Raw genomic sequence first — 25,746 nt, 5'->3', positions numbered from 1 at the left:
AATTGAGAGAAAATATCTGAATGTTCACTGCTTACCGTGAGTGGATTTGTCCCAATATTAGGATCAGAAATATACAGATGAAGACCTTCCGATTGAATCTAAACCAAGTGGGACTCGGAAGTCTGCAGACTCTGGGCAATCGTTGAAAGCAAGAGTTCCCCCCCCCAAAAAAAAGAAAAACATGGTGAAACAGCATTTAGCGATTATGCTGCACAGCTGGAAGGAGACAAAAAGTCTCCCTCAAATGATACTTTTGCAATCATTTTTTAAATTTAAAAGATTGACAAAATCTTTTTGGTGCGCTGTACGTTCTTTCGTCATTTTATTCAGCTCCCTTTTAATTCTGTTTTTATGTTTTCTTCGTATATGAAATCCAATCTGTATCAATAAAACGGACTCACCCCACCTCACCTGTTGCTTGAGTATAAGTGCATGAAATTAATGCCTTGGGGGGGAAAATGCGTCATGTTGGGAGATGCGGGGTCACGGTGAGAGAGCGAGAGAAAGAGACAGGGAGGTCTCTCTCTCTCTCTCTCTCTCTGATAATGAGAAGTACCTTTCCTTCTTCCCGTTAACCCGACCCATCTAGAAGCAGATCCTCCAATCCACTGTGGCGACTGCATACCTGTCAACTAGCCACTCCCTCCACCCACCCTCACTCTCTCTCTTGCTCTCGCTCGCTCTCTTGCTCTCACTCTCCCCCCGCTGTGTCTCATTCCACTCATTCATCCCTCGTTCTGCCAGCTGCAAGGCAGCGAGCGTGGCTGAAGGACACAAGGCTCCGCTCGCACTCGGCGGAGGGACTTTGAGAGCTCGATCCGACATGGTGGGCTAGACACGGTCGGCGTTGCTCTTCTTCCTCTCGCGTCCACTCTTTGAATGTCACCTCTGGAAGGATGCTCGGATGGAGCGCTACCACGTCTCCTCAATCGCCCGCTCAGGACGGCATGAAGGACTCGGAAAGGGGGAGTAAGTCAGGCAGCTTCCTCTTTCCGAGCTGATACCTCAGGTCTCATCTTCTTGTGCACTTCTTGGACGTCTTGACGCCGTCCGTCACCGAGTCGGACAGGAGGACAGTTGACAGTTGCGATTGAAGGATTCCGCAATTGGGCGAATGCTGGAGGCAAACTTCCCCCGGAGGTCAAGGAGACAGGCTGGACTGGAGTGGAACTGATGGATTGGTTTAGATAAGAACATGGCATGCCCAAACAAAAGAAGGCAAACGAATCCATTCGAGGCTCGCCAGATCGGGATCGTCAACAAGCCTCCGTTACAGTTGTGTGCTTTTTGAGGGTGTGCCTCTTCTTGCCTTTCATCCATTTCCCTCCAGCTCATCAGCTCGAGACAACCGTAGCGCTGCCCCGTCGCCCTGGGTGAACGGGCAGGGGGGTGGCCCACGGTACCCCCCATCACCCGGGCGCCACAAGGCCGCCAGCGGGGCCTGCGCTGGCAAAATGGCCGCCCTTGCCAGCTCCCTCATTCGACAGCGTCGGGAGGTCAAGGACCCCCAGACCAACCGTCAGATTGCCAGCAAGCGAAAGCCGTGCACGAAAAGCAACAAGTCGCTTTGCCAGAAGCAAATCCTCATTTTGATATCCAAGGTCCGATTATGCGGCAGTCGAGGGAGGAAAATGGAAAAAAGACCAGGTGAGCGCCACTTTTTTTTTTTTTTTTTTTTTTTAGACCTCCTCCGCTCCATGTCTGTCAGTTTCATACAGCATTTTGGTGATGGTCTCAGGCCAGAAATCAAATTAATCCCCGAGTGCAGAGGACATCCATGCTGTAATTTTCAGGCCAGATCTGAATCTCAATCTGGGAATCCTTCCAGCCTGTCTTTCTCTCAGCTGCACACAAGCTGGACCGGGATCGTTTCCAGTCTAGTCTGCAAATCCACTGTCCCAACTTGTGTTGTGTCTGCTTTGCTTGCTGCTTACTTCAGCTCAATAATTAAGTCATAGCGTGACAAGTCCGTTATATAAATCCACGTGACCGCGGGAGCCTTCTTTGTCGTCCCTGGGGGCCCGATCGCTTGCGTACGACTTTTACAACCCTCGAGGCAACTTGCACCTCATCCGTACTTGTCTTAAGCGTTAGCATGCTAATTGCACAATCAGTCACTCTCGCTCAATGCCACGTTTTGCTCAACTGCAACATTTTCCACGGAGTCGTTTGAATCGACACTTGGGCCAGACTAGAAGCAGTGTGTCCCGTTGAGTTGAAAAATCACATGACGACAATGCTAATTTGTGGCCACAAAGAAGCTCTGGCTCCAGCAAAGTGAGCTCACCTTCTCGAGGAAGCGGTAAAATAGAGGTAAAGGTTAGGTGATACAACAGAAGGGAATAAGATGACGGTCTTCAGTTAGAATAACGAATCGTCGTTATTGAGAGCCTTGTGATTTGTATCTTTTGTCGATTCATTTCGATGGAGTTTTTTCCAGCGTTGGGCGTCCGATGCGCACCTAAAGTTCACATTGATATTTACGTGAGCAAGCAGCATCTGCCACGCATGATTACGGTCATCAAATATGGGACGGGTGGCGAGGCTGACACGGAGCCATTGTTGCGGCCAACGTTGCTGTCGGCGTTTTTCACACACTTATGGATTTATTATGGTAATGGCGGGACCTGAGTGCGGAGGCCGGGGTTCGAGAAGCATTATCAGGTTGACCGCTTCGCTGATGGGGTCTGCGTTAAGTACCACGTATGGCAATGTGCATCTTCATCATTTCCTCAAGGAGGCCGTGCACGTGTGGGTGTGGATGACACCGCGGAGACCTCCGTGTCGAGCTGGATTGTGTGTGTGCGTGTGCGTGAGTGCCTGCGTGCGAGAAAGAGAGAGAGCGAGCGAGAGAGAGGGTTGTTTCTAATTTTTTGGTTGAGGTGTCATCACGCAGGCAAAGCAGTCTGCTCCGACGTCACGGACAGTTTGGTCAGCCATTTCAGATTGTTGATGTGCCAATGCATACGTGCAAGTGCGCGTCTTCTACGAAACCCAGGGAGGGAGAACCATATTTGATTTTTGGGCCATCAGAATTAAATCAGGTTAAAATAAATGTTCAACTGTGGCTGTACAATATGGGAATTATAACATTATTTAAAAATGATAAAACTGATGAATTAAAAATAATCCAATGTGGGATAAAACAGTAACCCACCATTTTTAACCCAGCTTTTAAGGGTGTACACATGTTTAAATATCTGATAATAATAATAATAATTCCAATGAATAATAATCACAGGATATTTATCCATAATTTTTCTGAACTACTTTATGTGCAATTTCACAGAATAATCTATTTAATTTCTATATAATGGAACATTTTACCAATATTTTCTAAAATCATTATGATGAATATTCCAAATTATATCATGAGATAAGTAATTCAACCATTTTTTAAATGGCTTTAAAATTCAAACTTATGCGTTATATTCGAATTTCACAAATGAATTCATGACTAACGCACATTTTAATAAAGTAAATGTTTTTTATTGATTTCTGTTCATATTTAGTCAATTATTGAATTACAGTCGAATAAAAATTAATGACCTTTTTTTTTTTAAATCAACCGATTTGGAGCCAAATAATGGAGGCCTCTAAATAGCGTCAGGTGGATCGTACCGACCCGTAGAGGTTGCCCACCTCCACCTTAGCAATGGGAGCCGGGTGAGTGATGGATGCGCGTGGTCCATGTGCTGGTGCGTCCTGGCCTGACCCACATACCTTCTCTCATTACGCAATTGCAAACCGCCAACCCGCTCGTCTTATCCCAAGGTCGACTTGACCCGTGCGGCCTCCCGAAAACACACAAAGGCATTCCGATGAGCGTTCGCATCGTGCCAAACTAATACTTCAGCAGACTGACGCGCTTACACAAACAAATGACGGGCTGCCATGATAATTGAGTAAGCGGGTGCAGAGGGGAGATAATGTCGCCCCTCCCGCTTGTGCGTCCGATATGATCTAATGAGGATGTTAAGCCCCCTATTGGATATCAAAGCCAAACCGAAATAGCTTGCGTTGTCCTCTGGAGTCGGTGTGCGACCGCATACCCCAGGGTAACGGCGCCGGTTCGGATCCCGGCCGAGCAGAGCCGGTTCGCCCCGTCCCTGCCCGTTTGGTGATTCATCATCTCCCGTCGTTAACACACACCGATCGATGGATAATGCGTTTGGAGGGCACACATCGAACTGGGCCTATTTACTGCCTCTATAGAGCGGCCCGCAGCGCAGAACCACACCGGGGAGCAAGTGGCCTTTTCTATTAGCTTCTCTTCTCAAGGTTATCGGGCCAGTTATGTTTTCGCGTTAAATCGTCTGGTTTTGGGGCTCCACGTCACGGATCCCGCAGCTGTTGTGTTCCATGATGGCGGCGGCGTTGCGGACGGATCGGTGCAAAACAGCGTGGCAATGTCGACGGAAGCGGCGTGCCGCAATATTAGGAACAGTCGCACGATACGACGACAAAGACTGCCTTGTGTCGTGCGCCACGCTCCCCGGCGCCTTGTTAAAGAAGCTGCGTTTGATGCAAATGTTTAGCGTTTGTGATGATGAACGCGCCTCCTCCACCAACGGCGTTGGGCTTATTGATTGATGGTTTGTTTTGCCGCAGAATGTTTTGAGGGAACCGGCCGGGGAGAGTATCAATCATTGCTATCAGATAAGTAGGAAAACTTTGAGGCAGAATCTTTAAGTTACAGAGGATTGAGTGTGCTTCAGACCCCCACCACTAAATGGCGGCAGTAAGCTTCACTGCATGCGCTCGACTTCAATTTACGTGGAAAATACCAGTTGGTGGTGATAATGACCCATTAAGCTGAATAGAGGCCAAGACAATGACAATGACAAACAAGAAAGAACGATGCGTTTTATAAAATTGTCTTTTTTTTTGGGTTACATCGCAGTTTAGTCTATCGTACGTTTATTTTGCAGATTTTCTCTAACCGGCCACCTCGACACCAAGGTTATCACGCTTAAGTAAAATTGAAAAGAATATTAAAAGAAATATAGATACATTTTATGTTCCTGAACTAAGTCAAACTAATTCTGTCCAAAGTTTTCATCTCTTATGAATTATATTCCAGAGTTCAATTTAAAAGTATTTCATTTTGAAATCACTGTACGTCTCCACAGAGGAAGAAATAAGAATATTTCCTGGGTTCCTTTTTGGACCCAGCACCGGTTTTGCCGTTATACACAATTTGGGTTACGTTTGACCCAACAGTTGCGTTGCCGCGCTTCGAATCCTACGCGATCCACGGCATCGCAGTCCCTTTAGACAATGCTGACCGTTCAAGATCAGGGTAGTAAAGCCCGCATTAGCATTTTATATGCAATCAATTTGCCGCATGGTTTGTGCGCAGACGTGTGTCACATAACGATGGCGCTTCAGTGACACGCGGGCACGTCGACGCTCATCCACGTCAACACACGGCCGGTGTGTTGGTCATGAACGTGACATTGTCCCTGACCAGCCCGACACTGTCAAACTCATACATCATCTTTGTCCACTTCAGTGCCGGTTTACCTCTCCACACACAAACACACACATGGCGTCCGGTCACTCATTATCTATCGAAGAAAATTGTCCCGATCGGAAATTGATGCGTGTGTGCCTTCCCGCTTGGGTTCATTTACTTTGATCACGGAGGACCGTGGCACCCAGGGGAGGTGTCGGATTTGCTGGCAGCCGGCGCGCTGGGACTGGCCAATGCATAGCAATGTTTTCGAAGGTGATTACGAAAAAAAGAAAAAAAAAAAAAAAGAAAAATCATTACTAACTGCATGGCCTTCCTTCCTTCTTTGACTTTCCCTCCCCTTGTCTTCCTTCCCTGTGGAACTCTGGAAGATTTAAACACGCACGCTTGCATCTCTGCACTTATAGCACGTCTGGCAAGTACATAGATGCATCGCCCTGAATAATGTAGACATACTGTAAGCACGTTTAAATGCGTATCAATGTTCAATCCAAACCGTCGTCTATTACTTGAGTCGGGAAGCGCATGTAAGTGCATTTGAAAATAAACAAAACGCTGGACGATGAATATTTACGACAGGTTTGCAGACCTGTACTGGGTGACCATTCACAATACAACTCGTATTTTTTGGGGGTAGTTTTCTCACACCGGTGCATTTTAAACACCAACATATTTGGTTGCGCAAAACATGTAGACTGACAATATAACAATACTCACAGGCATTTATACTCAGTGGAAAAACAAATATCGGAACTTACTGAGAATAGTGATACATTTTCTTCATATTTTTTTCCCTGTGTGACAGTTTTACACTGCCCCCCGAAGGCAGAAATGGGCACAGCAGAAGGAGCAGTACAATGCAACGCATTAAATTGTAATTAATTATAATCTTTCGATTATAGTATGCAATTACTGTTTTGATCAAGTCAAATATTATCACAGGCTATAGTATGAAATAAGATTAGAAAACCTCGCTCAAAAACAAAACTCAATATTTTGCCATGGAATATTTTGACAAAGCTTGCTTTTGCACGGAACCCACAAAACACGTCCCGTTTCTACTGGGAATTATTTTCTTGACCATAAAAACTAAACCCTAACTTCACTAAATCCTCGTGAGGACAAGTTCCGCCCCGTAGTCGCCAAGCGCACAGGTGCGTGACACGTCCTTCACTTGACAGACTGTGGCAGCCGTCTGATGGTGAATGCGCACACACACACACACACACACACGCACACACACACGCACGCACGCACGCACAGAAAATATCCGCAATGCTCTCTCGCTCAGAAGTTCGTTTGCGTGCAGACGAGAGTGAGAGCAGGCGACAGAACTTCTTGCAAAACTGGGGCCTCCGCCATTAAATTATCCATCATGTAATTAGACGCGGCGAAGGGAAAGTGGACGGGTGGGGGGGGCAGGGGGGTGCACCCCCTTAGTCGGTCATTAAAGCTCTGCCTTGGTGGTGGAGACTTAACTTGCAGCTCTTGCAAATATTTTACAAAATCCAACCATGACTTTGCAAACTAACGACTCGAGTTCTTTGATGTATTTTCAGTTGTTCATCATTATTTTCTTAAATCAAACCAGGAGGCATTTTCATGCCAGATAGGAGAATAGAAGCGGCTACAAAAGGGCAAAGCGAGAGGGAGCTGCCGCCAGGCCCTTCGGGAACATTGGGTCATGAAGGATAGCCCTTCCCTGAAATGGATCATCATTATTTTTTCAAGCGTTTCGGCTTTATTGGCCGTTTTGAAGTGGGACACCACGGCCCGTCCCGGCGCTCGGGTGCTGACATTCAGCAAAGGTCACGTGGGCCGCTGCAAAATAAAGCAGCTTCAATCTTCACCCCTTCTTGATCCCACGTTTTTGCATAATGGAAATATTGTTTCACATGATGTGCATAAGGACACGCCCAGGCAGGCGGAGGGGATGGCATAGCATTAAATTCTCATAATGAAACTTAGCAAATGTCCATTTTTCTTCTTTGATGGGGCAGGAGGGGGTGAGGGCGGCGGAGACCACTCAAACCTTAACACCAAAACATTTTCCCACCAACAACTTTGCTGTACATTCTGAGCATGGCAACACATCTGTGGTGGTTTTTAAAAAGCTGAGATATTGACAACGGGAGTCAGGCTCCATGTTGTCCCCAAAGCTGACCTTCCCCACCGAGAGAGAGACACAAACAGAGGCGTCCAAGGTGCAAAGGAAAGGAGATCCATCTTGGCGAGATGGGCCAATAGAGAGGCGGGAGCTGAAAGCCGTTCCAAAGTAGCGAGGTGGAAATGGCGACGATATGGGCCTTTTTTATTTGAATTCACTTGCGGGGTACACCTTGATTGTAAAATGTATTCTGATAATGTTTCGTGTCGTCATCTGCAAGCTGGAGAAAAGAAAAATCAGCCCACTTTGACAAAAGTGTACTTGTACTTCACTTTACACTTCTGTGCAATATTATATAAGTAGGAAATGATGTTACAGTTCCATCTCAGTGTGGACACAGTGGCTTCAAATATTAACTAACCCCCCCCCCCCCACACACACACACATCCTCAGGGTCATGTTGTGGTTTCCTGCCGAAGTATATATCTAAGATTAATCTCACTGAGGGAAGACGGGGAATACTGGCAGGGACGGAAGCGTGCGTCTCGGCGCTGACGTCCGATTGCGTGCGACGAGCGGCGGGGGGGGGGCACTCCGGGGGAGCTAGCGGGAGCCTTTGCTGGCACACCGCCGAGGGGGGAACATCGATCTCCACTGGAGTTGTGACAAGTGCGCGCTTGAGGTGCGGAGTGGGACATTTTGAACGGCGACGAGAGTAACGAACGAACTTTAATACAGCTGTTGTTGCGATGCAATTATCGATGCGGATCTGCACGCCTTTGAATGAAGCTGGGTCGGACTGGAGGAGAAATTCTCTGCAAATCAGTTTAATTAAAGAGTAGCGATGCATGAGATTGCACTGGGAGCCTATGGTGCAAAGGATATGATTACACAGGCAGCCACACACAGATTGGGCAGACAAAAAAAAAAAACATGCTTGAGATTTTTTTTTTTTTATGGGGGGGGCTGGGGGTTTCCTCGGTGTGGTCCTACCTAGAACTATGTGGCATTGTACGACTAATTATGACAGTCAGGTCGCAACATTATTGCAAATCCGGTTGTACTCGGAGGACAAACGCAGTCAGAGCAAAATAAATCTAGTGGACTTAGTCTATTTTATAGATTTAGCCTCTACCAACAAATTAAGATAACGTTCATGAGTGACTTTAGCACGAGGGTGCTTGAATTGTTAAAAACAAAATTGCTGTTCTTTATGCCCCCCCAAAAAAGCGCTATATAAATCAAATGTATTCTTCTTCTCCTTCTTGTTCAAATAAAAAGACACTGTGTCCACGTTGAACAGTTATCCATTCTCCCACTGCGGGAAGCCTTGGTGCTAAGCTAACCTGCTAGCTATTGCGCCTTAACACTCACAGCACCTCCAAGTCACTAATCTTCAGATTTACGGCAAATAAGATACAACTGTGACAAGAGTTTTTGTCACTAAATAAAGAGAAGTAGTCGTGAAAAATAGAGAAACATATGATAATTGCAGGCGAAGATGGCAAAACCGTGCTAACCGTTTTGCTAACGGGAATGATCAAATAGCAAAACTACTCAAGTACACGTTTACTAAAAGTGGACACGACGAGCAGCAAATTAGTTGGTAAATTAAGTGTGACATAATAAAGCTGTTGTTTCTTTTTTAACAAAAACTCTATACCTACTTTAACACCCCCTGTATATATTTTCCAGTTATGCAAATCAAGTGTGCCACTATCTGCGGGTCACAAGTGAAGCTATTAAAATGTAAAAAATGAATGAAGACAAAGCAAGAGAATGCAAAAAAAAAAAAAGACAAATTAAGACAAATGAGCCCAAAATCCTAATCACGCAATCTAATAAGAGCGCAATTAACCACAAAGGCACGATCAGACGCTTCCTTGCGCGACACGGCTGACATTTCCGTGGGCTTGACTGATGTATTGCGGCACATCGCTCAGCACAACCGGCCGGTTGTTCACTTTGCAAATGAAAGCGATGAAAGTGATATGACCTGCAGCAAAATAAAAACAACAACAAAACCACACAAGTTCTCGTTAGGCATTTCTTAATTACCTCATTTGGGAGAGAGGAGAGAAAGTGTCGCCTCAATTTTGTGACGACTCTTGACACTCGTTAAGCTCCTACGTGCGTGTGCGCGCGTGCGCATGTGTTCGCGTGTGCATGTAGCCTGATTAGCATTGTGCTCCATGTTCCACTGCTGTGGCTTCTGAGAGAGGCTATGACAGAGCGAGCATACAGAAGAAAGAGAGAGAGACATGAGGGAGGAAGAAGTGCTTGCTCAGCATTGTGCCAAGCAGGGCAGAAGGAGAAGAGAGGTGGGAGATGAGCGAGGCCATACACTCGTCAGCCAAAACATTAGGTACCACCGCATGTCTCATTAGCCCTATCAGAGACCTCTTCGTATCAGCACTGTTGGGTGGAATGATTGCATCAGTCATATCAGCAAAAATGGTGTCGAATCGAACTAAAAAAAAAAAAAAAAAAAATCTTCCTAAAATTTAAAAACGTTTAACACCTCACAAAATTTAGATCATCTTCCCGAATCCTCTCAAAAGTCACACCCTACCCAAGTGTTGCATGGTGTTCCACAGGGTTCCGTTTTGAGACCCCTGCTGTTTTCATTATTTTTGCTACTGGTTCCATCTTAAGGAAGCGATTTTCAATTGGACAGGAAAATTGGTGCTGTTTTTAAATTTAACTTTTTGACATTTATCTTACAACGCTGGCAAAAGTAAAGCCCGTCCTTTCAGAACAGCACTTGGAGACAACGGCTGGGGATCGAACCCTCAACCTCCGGGCTCCACCAATGAACTATACCACCTCACAAGTGTTTCTGCAGAAATTAACCAAGACTTAATGCCCATTGGGTTAAAAGTCCAACAAGATGCCGCACCCTCCTGATCTGTAACGACACCTGCGAGTTCTATCTGCATGGTTATTGTGCCACTTTGTCTCCGTCACTTGTGCCAGTGAGTGATGATGTCGTGCGCTTCAAGTGTCATCTGGGGAGCATCTATTGACAGGAAATTGGTTTGTATTTGCCCCTTAACGGCTCTCGATGGGAATATTGCCATCCATCTTGGTAGGAGTCGGCACTCTGTATGAAGAGGAGACGTACAACATTGCTTTAAACGGCTGAGCGTTGGACGCTACCAAAGGAGGTGGGGTAAAAAATAAAGGATTGAAGAAAGGAGAGAAAACTCGGAATGGGTGGGAATTGTGGTTCCTGTTCATTGACTCCTTTGAGTGTTACAACAGCGAGGAGATGGATCCCCTCGCGCCGCTTTCATCTTCGCCTCGGTCTCGGACCTCCTCGACCTTGGTCGTCCTTGGCCTCGTGTCTCCCGTGCCACTTTCTTCGGATATCATCTCCTCCCCTTCGCCTTCCATTCGGCACTTATCTAATCACATGCAACCTTCTCAAATCCATTTCTACTCTATTTCGACATATCTCCTGTCTGTTAGGAAAACGCCTGCTCTTCAACTTGATTGATGGGGAAACTCCACAGTCCGGCAGTGGCTGGAAGAGGAGATCCTGATGAAGCGTCAAAGAGAAGTGCCAAGGAAGCTCTGTGCGTTATTTTGTTGGTCCTCGATGCTTTTGCCGATGGTTGAAATTCGGACGGCAGTTCCAGAACCGAGTCCCCGTGACGTCACACACTTTGAAGGCACATGCCGTCGTCTCTCAACCCCTCCCGTCACCAACGGCGTCTTGGCTCCCCCTCTTGATGTACGCTTTTGTCTTCTCTCTCTCATCTCGTTTTCCATCTCACTCTTTATCCCGGCGGCTTATCTTCCTCCCCACACGCGCTCTCGGGCGCTTTCGTCTCCAGCGGCTTCTTTTGTCGCTCAGACTCGATCATTAAAGTCCTTTTTTGTTTTTGTTTTAAGCTTTAAATCAATCACTCTCAGAGTACTGTTTGACCCCGTCGTCTCAATGTTGCCTTCACATTTGTTTTTGTTTAAGAGTCCATTCACTTTTAGATACTCGCTTGACCATTTAGCATTTGTTGACAATCAAAATTTACTAAGCTCCCGCCGTTGATCTGAAGTGGGTGTAAGTCTGCGGCTCGGTTCATCCCGTGTGTCCAGCTCAGATGGAACGCAGAATCTTTCCATACCACAAAGAAGTCTTTTTAAAAAGGCTTTGTAAACACTCAGATGAAGATGAAATGGAAATTAAAAATAAATGTGATCATGGTAATCCTATTAGATAAACAACAACACTCTCCAAGCCTCCGGCCAGTGTGCAAGCAGCTTTCCTCAGTGTTTATTTATTTGAGATATTTTAACATGTCATCTTTCTTGACCTTGTGTGCATCATTCATGCCTTTGGACTGTTCAAATTCTTCTCAAGATGCAAACTTTGGGTTTTGACTGCACTTCATCACTGAGTCAAGTGTTAAGCAACTGCAAGGGGCGGAGCTGATCGAGCGAGCAAAGAAGAGGAGAAGTCATTTTTTGTTTTTAAATCATTCACTCACTCTTCTTCCAATCACAATTAGTTCAAAATCATCAATTGCAAAGACTCTCCCTCACATTTCTTCTCATCACTCCAGATGTTCCACATTCAAAATAGGGGATGTCGTTCATTCATTCATTCATTCATTTAGCTTCAAGCATTCACTATTTGATGCCATAAATGCTGAGAGTTGAAATACTAGCAGTTGTAAAATCCATACTGTGTATCCACAGATTAATAGCCCGGGGCCTCTCGTGCTTATGGTGAGAGAGCGAGAGAGCAAGAGAGCGAGAGAGAGAGAGAAAATATTGGAGTCAGTCGGGAGTAACAAGCTTATTAACTGTGGAAAAGCGGCAGGAAGTGGTTGCTGCAAGTCGCACGTGGCCGCAGTCGAGCAGGACTTTCCCAAACGGTGTTGACCTTTCCGGCGGCGACGAAAAGACGTCGGATGGCCGAGTTTGACTTTTAAACAATACGGAACATAAAGAAAGCACACGTGACGTGGCGTTCCGCATCCCCACCGGTGTAAATTAAATCGGCTTCGTGGAGATACTTCTTGACGAGAGTTGACGGTGCGCTGTCAGTCGGCGGCAAGAACAAGATGTCAGGCGCTGACGGAGGAGGTTGCGTTGCCATATGGATATCGAACGCGCAAATGGGAAGCCGCTGGGAGACGTCAGCGTTTGCGCCGAGAAGCACATTGTTGTGGGAAGCAATTAGCGTCGCCGGTCGGACAGACCAAAGACGCTTCTCAATCCATTTTCATCCGTTTTATAGATTTGTCAAGAACAGATTTTATCTGGAATTTGATTCATTTTGGATTGATATCCCCTTTGAGATGCTCAGGTACAGGGTTATTACAGGATTAGCGTAGTGAAGGTCAGCAACTGGCTCCGCCCACCGCCCGGGGTTACACCATGCAAGGCAGCTGTGCTAAGCGGCACATGGCCCCATGTGTGGTTTGAGGCTTAATTTGGGATTAACTCTCAGGATATTACAGATTACCACACTCCAGTTTGACCTTCTGCGTCCGGCCATCCAACCACAGATGCATGAGTTTTTATCCACAGCGGCTTCCAGAAATTCAGTCTTGCCGCTGAGATCGTGGTGTCCAATCAGATTTATTTGTTGGCGGACAGATTCTGGGACAGACTGCAAATTAATTTTTCAAGCACAATGAAGGAGGGTGTTGAAAATGATATTTGTTGCTGGAGATGTGCTGAATAAGAGCGTGAGAATTTTCATTTTTACATGGCGCTACGTTTCAATTAAAGGGTTAGGCGCACACGCCTCCACACAAGCCCGCTGTCGACGAAGGGCAAACTGCCAGCGGCTCCCGTATTTCTCTGTTCTCATTCATAGTTGATGCTCCTCATTAAAAGTTGATCGCGGGAACATTTGCGCACCGGCGCTTCTTCTAATACATCTTCCACTCTTTAGGTTGCAGCGCCCTTAGACTAGACACGCACAACTCATATTTCGGCCGCAAATTGGCTCCTTGCGAAACAGAATCCCAATGCGCCAAAACATCATGAACACCGGTGTGGATTACGCAGCTGAAGTGGACCGAAAAATTTACAGATGGCGACTCTTTGCCGCGTACCAAGCAATTTTGTGCCGCGCTTCTATTGAAAACTGAGAGCCCCTATTGGGTTTTGGGACTCCAACCAGCAACTTGATCGTGAACTACACAAACATGGTGCGATTGTCATTGAATAGAGGAAATAGTCCAAATAAAAGACAGATTGTAGATATTTTGAGATCCTGTTAGCATTGACTGATTGCCCCACTCACTGCAAGCATCGGTTGACAGAGACTCCTCACATCTTGCTTTCTCGCCACGGGTACACATTGATCGGCTCGACGACGCAGGGCAAACGGCGACGCGCCGTCTCGCCGACCCGTACATATTGCGACGTCTTTACTATTGGACCAGTTCCCAGTGCGAATATCACAACTTGGGCTTTCCTTCGCGTGCATCCGCTTAACCCTTCCCTCGTGTGTTTGCTTCGCAGAGCCGCAGCTGAAGGGCATCGTCACGCGGCTCTACTGCCGACACGGCTTCTACCTTCAAATGCTGCCGAACGGCACCATGGAAGGCACAAAGGACGAAAGCAGCTCCTTCTGTAAGTCAATACTCCCTAATACCGACGTCGTGGGGTGGTTCAACGTGTTGGTAAACTGATCGACACTCGAGAAAAGGTGGGGAGAAGTATTCAAGTTGGAGAACACACCCGATATCAGAAGGTCCCAATCAATGCATGAGGGCACCCTGGTTTGATCCTGATAAGACACTACACGACCAAAAGCGTCCTGATTTCCCGGCCGGGTCACTATTATGGGATGTCACTGATGTGGCAACACAGTATTTTTCTGTCACGACACCAATTTGGACGCAAAACATGAAGTTGGCACAATTGTTAGATTTACAGCCCGGCGGGAGGGGCAACGGCCGCCCGGGTGAAATTTACATTCTAGCAATTCATTAAGACGTTTTTGGCTGCGGGGCCGCCGCTTGTCCTTTTTACGTGACGTAAACATTGGCAGGCTGTTGTTTGCTGAGTGGGGACTTTGTTTACTTGGGGGTTTGGAATTGGTCAAGTGGACCAAAAAGTGAAAAGGCTGTCGTACTTGGTAGGCATGTAAGAAAAACAGATTCAGAGACGCTGAAATTGGTCTTTGTCATGTCGTACTTCTGGAGTCTGATGAAGAAAAACAGGCGTTAGGTGCTCAAGCGCCACCGAAGAATTATTCAGCAAGTGACACAGCGAGTGGGTATCAATCAACACTGCGTAACACGAGAACTTTGGATGGTGTCGTGACGCCGCCTGACCATGACACAGGCAATCCCTTCTTCACGGGCCAAAAACACGGGGACACCTGTCGGACTCTATTTGTCACCTCCCCTCATGGACTGCCTGGCCAGTGCGGGCGGGACGTGGACAAAAAGGACCCGAGGGACAGGATTGCCTTTCCATAGACGAATCTGGAGATTGACAACAAAGATACGAGGCTTCTACCACACACAAGATGAAGCAGTATTTTTGAAATCTCCTTAAATGATTATTATGAAATTATCATGTATTTTTATTAAATTATTATTATTGAATCAATATTTTTTATGTTAAGTGTTTTTTTATGTTAAGTAAGTTGCTGGGTTTCTCCCGAGTAAATAGTTGCATCCCTCAAGGCACCAGATTGAGTTTTTTGTTGACGTGCTAGCGTTAGCCAGGCTACGTCTTTCCACCAGACGCCACCTTTCGCTGATTGTATAATGAGCATAATACTATAATCGCATTGCAAATGTTTTTCCACGGCCAATTAAGCTTTCTACTTCATTTGACCCCAAACGACTCTGTTGCGGCAGGAACCAGGCGGGTGCACAATGTGGGAAGACAAAAGAAGAAAGACGGGAGGAAAGCGAGATTGGGGTGATGAAAGCCATATTGAGTCTCAGCGTGTAGATCAGAAAGCCATGAGGAGCGGCGGCGTCCTCTGACTTTTATCCTCTTTAATTAGCATCTCCCGCTGTTGGAAGGAAATGTTATTTATCTGCGTCTTTGCTCTGCAACACGTCTCGCTCGCTCTCCAACCCACCATCCGAGTCTCTTTGTCCGACTTTCCCCTGTGCTTGATATCATTCAGCACAAGAGAATTTAAAAGCTTTGAGAACTGCGAGGAACAAGACGAGGACTGTGAGAGTGAGCGCTTGAGGAATTGCATACGACCTGAAGTGAAATGGGGCGTCTGCTGTGTCTCGTGGAATCCACCACAATACCATAGTACAACTCAAATCATACTTTCCCATTCATATGAATGGAAATCTGTTCATCTGTTCATCTGTTCCAGCCCCCCCAAAACAGCAACATGTTATCAAATGTGTCCTGATTTGAAATATTTTGACTTGTAGTAATGATTTTGTAAAATGTTTTGCTTTGATTGAAAGAGATCAATTGATCAATTGTTAATATCCATTATTTTTGCAAATTGCCCAATTACTGATATCAGAAAATAAGAAATGATACAGAAAGGCAACATGTTTGAACAGAATTTTTTTAAACAACAGTACAAATTAAGAAACTTAACAGAAGAGCTGCAGTAATATCGGTAATTTTATTGCAGAGGATAAAGAATAAGCATTGTTATAAAGTATATCGTCATGTGTTGCTACGATTTGTTTTTTTTACAGGTTTGCAACTACTGTGATAGTAATGCTAGTTGTGTTGGCCCATCTAAGGCGTTTCCCATTGTGTGTTAGCATTATGCTAGTCAAGTTTGATCTCAAGGCAGCACTGCACTTGTACTGTCACTGCAATAGATTTCACATCTAACTCAGTTGTAGCACAATGCAACCTGCAAAATCGCACAATCCCGCCATTTGCATCGCTTAACTTTGTGTCTCGCTGCCAGCCCCTCCCCCCCTCCCATCCATTCTACCTCCACTCCACGCCATCCTTGCTTATTTATTGTCTCTATGATCTCCAGGCCTCAAATTGACTGGCGGGATTGATTTGGCAACACCTTCTTCCCGTCCCTCTCATTTCCTCTCCCCGGGGGAACAACAAATAAAAGTAAACAAGCGCTTTTTTTTTTTTTTTAATCTTTTATTTTTTCCCCAGGCGAATTGAATAAAACAGAGGTGGAGTGTTTATTCAGGAATGGTGATGATGGTGACGATGATGTAGATGTGAGGCCTTATTTACTGTGGAAGAAAGCAAACTATTGAGGGCCGAACAAAAGTCAAAGCGGGACTTGAAAGGCAGGCTACAGTACAAAGAAAGCCTGGATCCCTACATTGGATTTTTTTTTTTTTTTTTCCCAGCCATTGCGCTCTCCCCTCTATTTGTCCTCCCATTGTGACACTTGGCTCATTTGCAAGAGCGCCTCTTTGAGATGCAGAGATCGATGAGGCAAATAGAAGCCGAGCCCCTCCGGAAAGACAAGGAGGGACACGTGCGCTGGCTGAGGTGCTGGCTCCTTCAACAAGAGCCCACATTTACCACAATCGGCCGCTTTATTTCAGTGAATGGAAAACTTCAATGCATTTCCCATTTGCCTAGTAAGTTACGCTGACCCCCAAACTCCCCCCCCCGCCCTCATTGAAGCCACGATTGACTTTCTGTCTCCGTTTATTATGCCGGTGCAACTCTCGATTTGAAATTGATTGGAAACTTGCTAGTATTCCATATTTCATTTCCAGGATAAGGAAAAAAAAAAATCCTTCACCCACCCATCCATCCCTCACTTGAGAATGCGCACACGTAATTGAGGGCATTGACGTGCTCATGGAATGGCTTTCGAATGATCCTTGTGCAAAAAAAATAAATAAAAAATACAAAAAAAATTTGGATTTCCCGTCGTCGATTACAGCTGGTGTTTTAATTCCTCCCACCTTCTGATCTTTTTGTTTGCGTGTGTTTTCAACAGTGCAGTTCAACTTGATTCCTGTGGGCCTCCGCATCGTGGCCATCCAAAGCACCAAGACGGGGCTCTACGTGGCCATGAACAGCGAGGGCTACCTCTACACTTCGGTATGGGCCACTCACAAATCAGTGCATTCGTCAGGGCTCTAGTCTATAGTCCACCTTTATCCAGTCCTAGTCCGAGGTCTAGATCTGAAAGCTCCAAGTCTAGATAAGATCCGACCTTAAGACGGGAAAAAAAAACGTTGAGGAAAACAGTTGAGACTGAGGTTGTCCTTTAACTTATTAAAAGGGGAAAAAAAGATCAAGTATGGAACAAAACAAGAAACTAATTTGACTCGGTCAAGACCAGAAAACGATTGTGATATTTATTTCCGCTACATTCATTTTTGCACAGTTGCGAAAGATCGCTATAGGCTTTATCGTAACAGAGCCAAGGTGACCCACTTCTATCTTACACGGGAAAGTACCCCTGCAGAAAAAAGGTTTGAGAAAATCCCTGCGAGATGACAGGGAAAGGCGGGTAGCCGGATGTGCGGGGAGGCTTTTGTTTCCCGTCCCGACCTCAAACAACCTGCTCGCTCGCCTCTTACTCACTGCAAGTGTAAGCCGCCAAATGAAAGCTAGAGGGCAAAGCTGCAGGAAGGAAATTGAGGAGGGAGGCATTTTTCTTCATGCGGCTGGAAACGTGCGAGTAGTATGTTGTCCCCCGCCCCAGGATGAATCCAAAAGAGCCTCAGTGAGCGCTGGCTCCGCAATGCGGGAAGACGAGTCATCGGTCCGGGCTGACCATCCGAGCAGTGCAACCTCATTAAGGGAAAGGTTACGCTGCTAAAACTAACATTGTGTCCTGTTCAACCGGCACACTTGATAGCTTAACTGGGATAAGAAAGTGCAGAGATGCCGGTGTCGCACGCGGAAAAAAAAAATGTTTACGACAAAATAAAGAAGCAGACGTAACATCAAAACAAAGAAAGTAGTAAAAACTTAACAGTGCTGGCTCGTCCGCCATGTTTTCCACACGAAAGCTTCTACGTGGTTTAGAAATCTCGGCAGGTTCACGATGCGAAAATTCGGCCCATGCGGACACCGTGCGGAGGGGCGTCGTTGCAAACATTTTTCAAAAAAAAAACCTCCAAGATCCACACATTGTGTATTCAACTCAACCAGAAAACTTTGCCTCAGAAAAGATCGCTAGCTAATATATAATGGGAAAGGCCCAAGTTAACAATTAGATGAGTGTTGAGCGACGGGAATTCGAACACAAACGGTGCAGCAACACATCACACGTAGACAGACAATTGAACAATACTCAAAGATATTTTCTTGATCTACGAAAAATAATACTGCAGTTTACAAAGTTGCGCAACATAGCCGCGTAGCTTTTATTCCTACGTGTTCTTTCAATGCGACAAGAAAGAAGGGTTAAAGCAGCATTTGGGACTATTCACACTTTTGCTTGTGATGAAGTCAAGTAACAAATGGACGGTAGCCGAGGTGCATCGGCTAAGCGACAAGACGTCAGTGAATGCGCATGCACGTATTTGCAAACAGCGGGTGAATTATTCAACACTTTACTTCCCTTTCCACGAGCGTCTCCAAACAAGCACTTTAGCTTGGAGGGATGTGACAACAGCATTGTGTCAGCTGCATTGTGTTTCATTCATTTATCTATTCATTTATTTATTTATTTATGCATTTATTTATTTATTATTCATCGCTGTCCTTGTGCTCTCCTTTCTACCATCTTGTCAGGGTCACACTCAATGTCCTGCCCGACGAGTTTACGCCTTTGACATATGAGCAATACGATTAGCAAATTGAATTTCGATTGCTAATTTGTACTGGGCGGGGTGGAACAATTAATTGAACAGAAATTGACACGAAATGAAGAAGAATGCCATTTTCATATCACAAATTTGTTTGGGTGAATTTTGCGAGGTTGCTGGAGTGAACACTAATACAAATGTTATTTGATTTTAAAATGTAAAACATTAACATTCATGTATAACAAATTGGATATTGATTATTCTAATATGGATTAATTTATCATTTGAGTCGAAAAAACACAAGATGACCTTGAGAAAAGAAAAAAAAAAATCACATTAAATTGTAATGTTAATATAAGGGGGAAATTTTGATTATTTTTCAAAATTAATCAGCCCTCTTATAGTCGGAACACAATATTGAAAACGAATCATTGAAAACAAGTCGGCCTCTTGCTGCGACACCAGTTACCAGAGTTATGAAATGAATAAATGAATAGCGCTCAGCTGAGGACACGGTGGCCCATTTTATTAAACGCGGGGTGTGGAAAAGCCTCCTGGGAAGAGACAAGAGGGAAATTATGTGTGGCTGCTGCTAGCGTGTGTGTGTAGAGGACAGAGGAGGGGGAACGGCGGTCATGCTGTGTTAAACTGTACGATAAAACACACACACACACACACACACACACTCTGCCTACCCAGGTCAATTTGGCTTCCCACTGCATGCCCTCAGCAAAGCCACATGTGCAGTCAGGTATAAACACAGAGAGGCAGGAAGACATAATTGGGTCGGACCCGTAGCGGGGCCTCCACCATCCAAACCACAAGGGGAAAAAGTTGTAAAACTCCAAACTCTGAAAACAATGAACACAGCTTTGCCCCTTGGGACTTAATATTGAGATTGGAAATGTGCAAGGAGGTTGAGAAATACACACACACACACACACATAAATATACATATTTATGTATTTAAAATAGATTTATTTTGTGACCTTCCTTCTCATCCCTGCCATCATATCACAAACTGCGAGTCTCTTTTTCCTTTGAGTCAGCATCCTTCTGCTCCCCTTCCTTTCATTTTTCCTCCCTTCAAGAAGAGACTCATGTTGGGGGAGAAGAAAAAAAAATCTCTGGAAGCTGGCAGGCAGGTACCCCAGTCGTATTCCCTTTCCCATCCTCCACATCTAACACCTCAATGAAACAAGACTGTGGAGCTCAACCAAAAATGTTCTTCAAACAGTCGTATCCGGAGTCAATATTCAGATTCTCCTTTTTCTTTTAAATCAAGCAAATTAACAACCACGCCAACCCCGCCCGCCACCAGCACCGAGACCCCCATTAGGCACACTACCTCGTCTCTAATGTGTCTCCTCTCAAGTGGCAAGACCCATATGGCCTGAAGGAAGGAGATGAGAAGCCATGTGACGGATGAGGGGAAATGTGGCGAGGGGAAGAAAGGGGGCGAATAATTCGTGTTCCCTTTGGAAATGCCCCAAATGCTCAATGAGGGTCTGGTAGTCAAGGTGAGGACGCCCGCCCCCTCCTCTGTTTCTTGACCACCCGTGCACCTCTCCAGCTGTTCTCATTACCGCCTGTCATGTAAATGAGGGAGATTCAAATAACAGAAGAATTTCTTTTCTACTATTTCCAGTGCATATGTTTTTTTTTTTTCTAAGTTTCACGAACGAGCTGCACTGTAAAAAAAAAAAATAAGGGAAAAAAAAGTTGAGGTCACTCAGAATTTAAGGCAACAAACCATTTTTATTTTGTAAAAATGTTTTAATGTGGCGCTTGAGCACAAAGTTTGCCCTGCCCCGTTTTGAATACTAAAGCATTAGTCAGCAAACATTCACATAATTCGCAAGCGCCTTATTGATGCCGGGAAATACATTCGTCCTCTTGAACGTGGTCAACAAATGTGTGCGACTTCAAAGTTAGCTTACATTTCCTTGTGTCCAATCAAAGAGTAATCCATTTTTTTTTCTTGCCTAATGTTTATTGACGTTTCGCAGAGATCTTACACTGAATCCATTTCCCCAGAGGCCTTGTGGTAAATTATTTTATCCCCTCTTCTTTTTCTCGCCATCGCCTCTCGTGCCGTTGCAAGTGAGCGATCTCGGGTCACGTGGTTGGCGCACGAGCGGAGTTGTGTAACGACGTGCGTGTTCTCAAACAGGTGCAACTCGAGGGGAAGCTTCAGTGAACACCTGCATGCTTTTGCTGCAAAAAAAAAAAAAAAGTTGCACAGAAACAAGCCTGGGGACTGTGCCGATGTGGTAGGTTGCTGCAAGTTTGGAGCACCCTCTACTGAAGAGTCGAGGAAGTGCAGCAGCAAGTTCAAGTCGGCTCGAAGTAGCACGGGCTAAGATCAAGCTGACGAGGGGTGACCAAGAGACCTTTCATCCTTTGCCGAGAAGGATATTCTGAGATTGGCGTGATGGCGTGATGTCAGAGTAAAAGCTCGGCAGACAGATGTGCTCCCCCCCCCCCACCTCGTAAATAATGCGGCAACTTAAATGAGTGTGATGTCACACAAAGTAGTGCAACTGACAGCCACCAGGGTGAGGGGGTTGACTTCTTCTCTTTGCTAGTCTCACGCTTAGTTGTTAGCAAAAAGAGGACAGGGGATTTTATCTTTGTACTGTCCAGGTGTAGATATTCCACCGAAGCTTCAAGAAAAGCTCCAGGAGCAGACGTCAATGCGAAAGGAGTGAGGGAGAGAAGAAAGAGAGAGAGAGCAAAGTCCTTATTCAGGTCTTTTCTGCTCAGCGTCACATCAAGGCTCCAAATCAATCCTGTAAATTGGTTTGTTCCCCGACAAGGTTACAACATGACGGAAGGATGCGGTCGGGCGGGTGGGGTGTGGCGTAGCCGCTATGCCGTGAAGAAGGATAAGCGGAACGGGGCGTTGAGAGGGAAACCGTGGGAGCTGCAGGAAGGGCAAGACTTTGCAGCGGATGTACCGCTGGTTGACATATTGTCACAGTTTAAATGTTTGTGTACTGAAGGCCGAAAGTGGGCTTGCTGGACCATCCGAGGGAGAAGGAGGGGAGGGGTGGGCTAAGTCCGTTGTTTGTTACACGTGAAGCGCAGGATAAGTAATGGCATCCCGGTATCAGGATCTCGGTCTAGTAACCCTGTCAGGATGAAATGTGGGCTCCATTTCCCTCCAGTTGGCCGTACCTCAAATGTGTTATTCTTCACCTATCACCTTTGCGTGCGTGTCTTCCAGGAACACTTCACGCCAGAGTGCAAGTTCAAAGAATGCGTGTTCGAGAACTACTACGTGACCTACTCGTCCATCCTGTACAGACAGACGCAATCGGGTCGGGCCTGGTACATCGGCATTAACCGGGACGGGCAGGTCATGAAGGGAAATCGCGTCAAGAAGACCAAGGGCGCCGCACATTTTCTACCCAAACTCATTGAAGGTAGCAAAGATTCGGAGGCGATTTCAGGTCCTACCACAAATGAATTGTTTTTCTTACTTCCTACACAGTGGCCATGTACAGAGAGCCGTCTCTACACGACGTCGCCGAGCAGAGTCCGCCTAGGAAAACGCCCAAGACCTCCAATGACTCGCCTGTGCACCATAACGACAAGAAAGACCCTCAAAGCAAAACCAAAACCTCGTCGTCCTAGCGCTGACAAAAATGAGGACGGGATCGAGGGGGACCCCTGGGGGACGCCTAAACAGAGTTGGACACTGAGGAAAATAACCTCCCTGTCGACCTTCACGTCCTAACCTCTGTGTGACTACAATATGGGAAGCAATAACTCCAACAAGAGGTGTGCCCTTCTTGCCATAAGCGCCGTCTCCCCCCCAAGTCGGTCCAGCAGCTGAGCAAAAAGTCTTCCTGGCATTTACCATCACGGGTGCAATGGTGGAATGCTGTTTTAATTTGATTGCTTCCATCAACGTCTTCCGTGCTTGTCAGCAACTTTTTAAGAAGCCCTGTGTGTGCGCGTGTGTGTGTGTGTGTGTGTGTGTGTGTGTGTGTGTGTGTGTATCTTCCATCCACAACTGGTGTGATTTGATGAGTTTGTGACTTGTACTCAGTTTTTCACTTTTTATGATGTTGATCACAACCTCCCAAAAACACACACATGAAATGAATAGCCCCCTAATAATAGCCATTAATCCACTATTGTGTAAAAAATACAAAAACAGCAATAATTAATTCCATCTTTACACAAGTAAATATCTTCTCACTTTTAAGCAAAGGGAGATATAAGGAGAGAAAAGTTGCGATGAACTGAACCCATTTAATATTTCCATAATTGTTACATTTGTTCCAAGCCGGTAATTGTTAAAACACCGCTTTCACACCGGGCGGAAGTGCTTAAGACCTTAATTAAATCGCTAAATAGACCTTCAGGTTGCCATGTTTGACCAGTCATCCCCTATGGATCACTAAGTCCATTAAATGTTTGACTATTCTTCACAAAGTAATTACACAAATGTTTAATTAAACGGGCCCGCTGCGAGAACAGAATTAAGACTATGAGATACGGAGATTGGAGATACTGCTTGGGTGGAGGTGCGGAAGATTTAACTGTGAAAAAAAAATCATCTTTGGTAACTACGTCATTCTAAGGGCTGGGACATTTCTATATTGCAATATTATTTAAAAAAAAAAAGAACTTTGTTTTCAGGGTTAAATCAAGAGGCAAGAATCGTTGTAGCTAAAACGTTACCTCTGGGTTTTGATGCCAAAAAAAGTATACAGCGGTGCCTTGAGAAACGATTGACTCGATTTACAGCCTACTTGTCAGATAGAATAAGTAAAAAGTCTTGGGAGAAAAAAAAAAAAAGCGTCAAGCGATTTAATGTCACTCCCAGTTGAAGTTAAATGCCAAATTAAAAATAAAAAAGCGTATTTGAAACAACAACACAGTTTAGCCATGTACCTGCTAGCTTAAGGCTAATGCTCACATAGGCAATGATTAGCATCTATGTTGCTTAAGAACTGGACAGTCAATCTGTATTCTTTATCCTCTGCAAAGAACTATATGCATCCATCCCATTTGGGTTCTAGTCAGGACACGCCCCTCTGCAATATGATTGGCTGCTGCATCGGCATCCAGACAGGAAAATCATGCGTCCAATATGAATTGCCCTTTCGATTGCCCCCAGGTGGCCAAGGTGGATAAATGCCATTTCCTTTCAATTCACACAATTGGGAAAGATGATTGTCACACTCAAGGCACTGCTGTATCATGAATAGAGCACACGAGTTTTGCTTTAGGTGTTTTATTTAAAGCATCAATACGGGCGAGGGTTAAACGCTAGACTTTACAAGTACTGTACTCTCCTCCCTGGGGAGTGCAGACCGCAGTGAGGGTCATCCCAGGATGCGAGGGAAGTTTCCACATCGCTAATACTTAAACTGGATGGGATCTATATGGATACTGTATGTGGCGAGGGTGTGTGTGTGTGCGTGTGTGTGTATAAACACCATTAACTTGGTGCAGCCACCACCATGTCTGTGACAGGGGTAGCACGAGGGATGGTTGTTAATATTGATATTGCAAGCTCACGTGTAGTGGCTTTGATTTGTATGTGCCCTTGCGTGTGGGTTACTTTGCGGTGGAGTCCCTTCGCCACATCTGCAATGCAGCAGAAAACACCCAAAAAAAAAAAAAAAAACAGTTGGTGGGGGGGGGGGGGAGGCAGGGTGGGGGGGTGATTCTGACAAAAGAGTGACACTGTCCTTTTTCTTCTTCTACTTCCAGCCCACTCTCATTATCATAACAATTATTATCGGAACTCAATATGGTGTGGAATGTAGAGCTTGTGATTGTTGGACATGGTAGCTGCAATGCACTGTGCCAGCTTCCATACTTTACATATAGTGACCTTTACATGCAGCCACCTAGCCAGATCCCCCCCCCCCCCCCCCCCCCCCCCCCCCACACACACACACACACACACAATGATTTTCCTTCCCCAAAGCATACGCAGCACAAAGTCCGTGTGTCCGATTGGGTGTTTAGTAAAAATCGCAAGGTTATTGTGGTCCCTCCGAGGCGTCTCGCTAATTCCTCACCTGGAACAAGTACAGAAGAACTGACCAACCTCCGCCACGGGATTTTACCCGCACACCTCCCCTTAACTTGCTGTCGACCTTGATCGAATCCCGCGTCCATCCACACAAAGGATTTTATTTTTGTCGCTGTTCTTTATACTACACCAGGAAATCATTGTCTTCCAAATCCGATCATGAAGACATGGAAGCTTCAGTCTTCCAGCAGTCCAAAGCTACAAGGACACTATTTTTGTATACAAAGGGGGGCAAGAAAATATATCCACGATCTCTGTGTAGACGTATTTCCTTCAAGAGAGAACGACACAAGTGTGTTGAGGAGCTCCAAACACACCGAGACGAGACAACAAGCTTGCATGCGCCAAATCATTTACTGGACAGAAAGGAACTTTGGCCTCTATTTACTCTTGAAGCCCTTCGTGGCCTCGGCTAACCCCTTCAAATCTTCACCCTGCATTT

General features: G+C 45.6%; 1 protein-coding gene and 1 long non-coding RNA gene across 4 annotated transcripts in view; one reads left to right on the top strand and one right to left on the bottom strand.

Moving 5' to 3' along the window:
- Positions 1-25,746, bottom strand: part of LOC148403307 (uncharacterized) — a 50,386-nt gene that overhangs the window by 7,522 nt on the left and 17,118 nt on the right. Inside the window, exon 4 of one of the 3 annotated variants that reach the window (XR_015856083.1) lies at positions 16,670-16,753. The exons of the other annotated variants lie outside the window; for them this stretch is intronic. This is a non-coding gene — a long non-coding RNA (uncharacterized LOC148403307). Of the gene's footprint in view, positions 1-16,669; positions 16,754-25,746 lie in introns of those variants that run through there. 3 annotated transcript variants of the gene reach the window in all.
- Positions 717-24,884, top strand: fgf11a (fibroblast growth factor 11a). The gene is made up of 5 exons (XM_088367617.1): positions 717-1,647; positions 14,067-14,177; positions 17,479-17,582; positions 22,473-22,671; positions 22,740-24,884. Exons 1-5 carry the CDS (start codon positions 1,455-1,457, stop codon positions 22,880-22,882), a joined length of 750 nt encoding a protein of 249 aa, XP_088223743.1. The 5' UTR covers positions 717-1,454; the 3' UTR covers positions 22,883-24,884.

Source organism: Syngnathus floridae, chromosome 1 (genome assembly GCF_059516105.1).
Source record: "Syngnathus floridae isolate MCC-2025c chromosome 1, RoL_Sflo_1.0, whole genome shotgun sequence".
In the NCBI taxonomy this organism is placed as follows: Eukaryota; Metazoa; Chordata; class Actinopteri; order Syngnathiformes; family Syngnathidae; genus Syngnathus; species Syngnathus floridae.
Note: the sequence above shows the minus strand (reverse complement) of the source record. Positions and strands in the feature narration are given on the sequence as shown.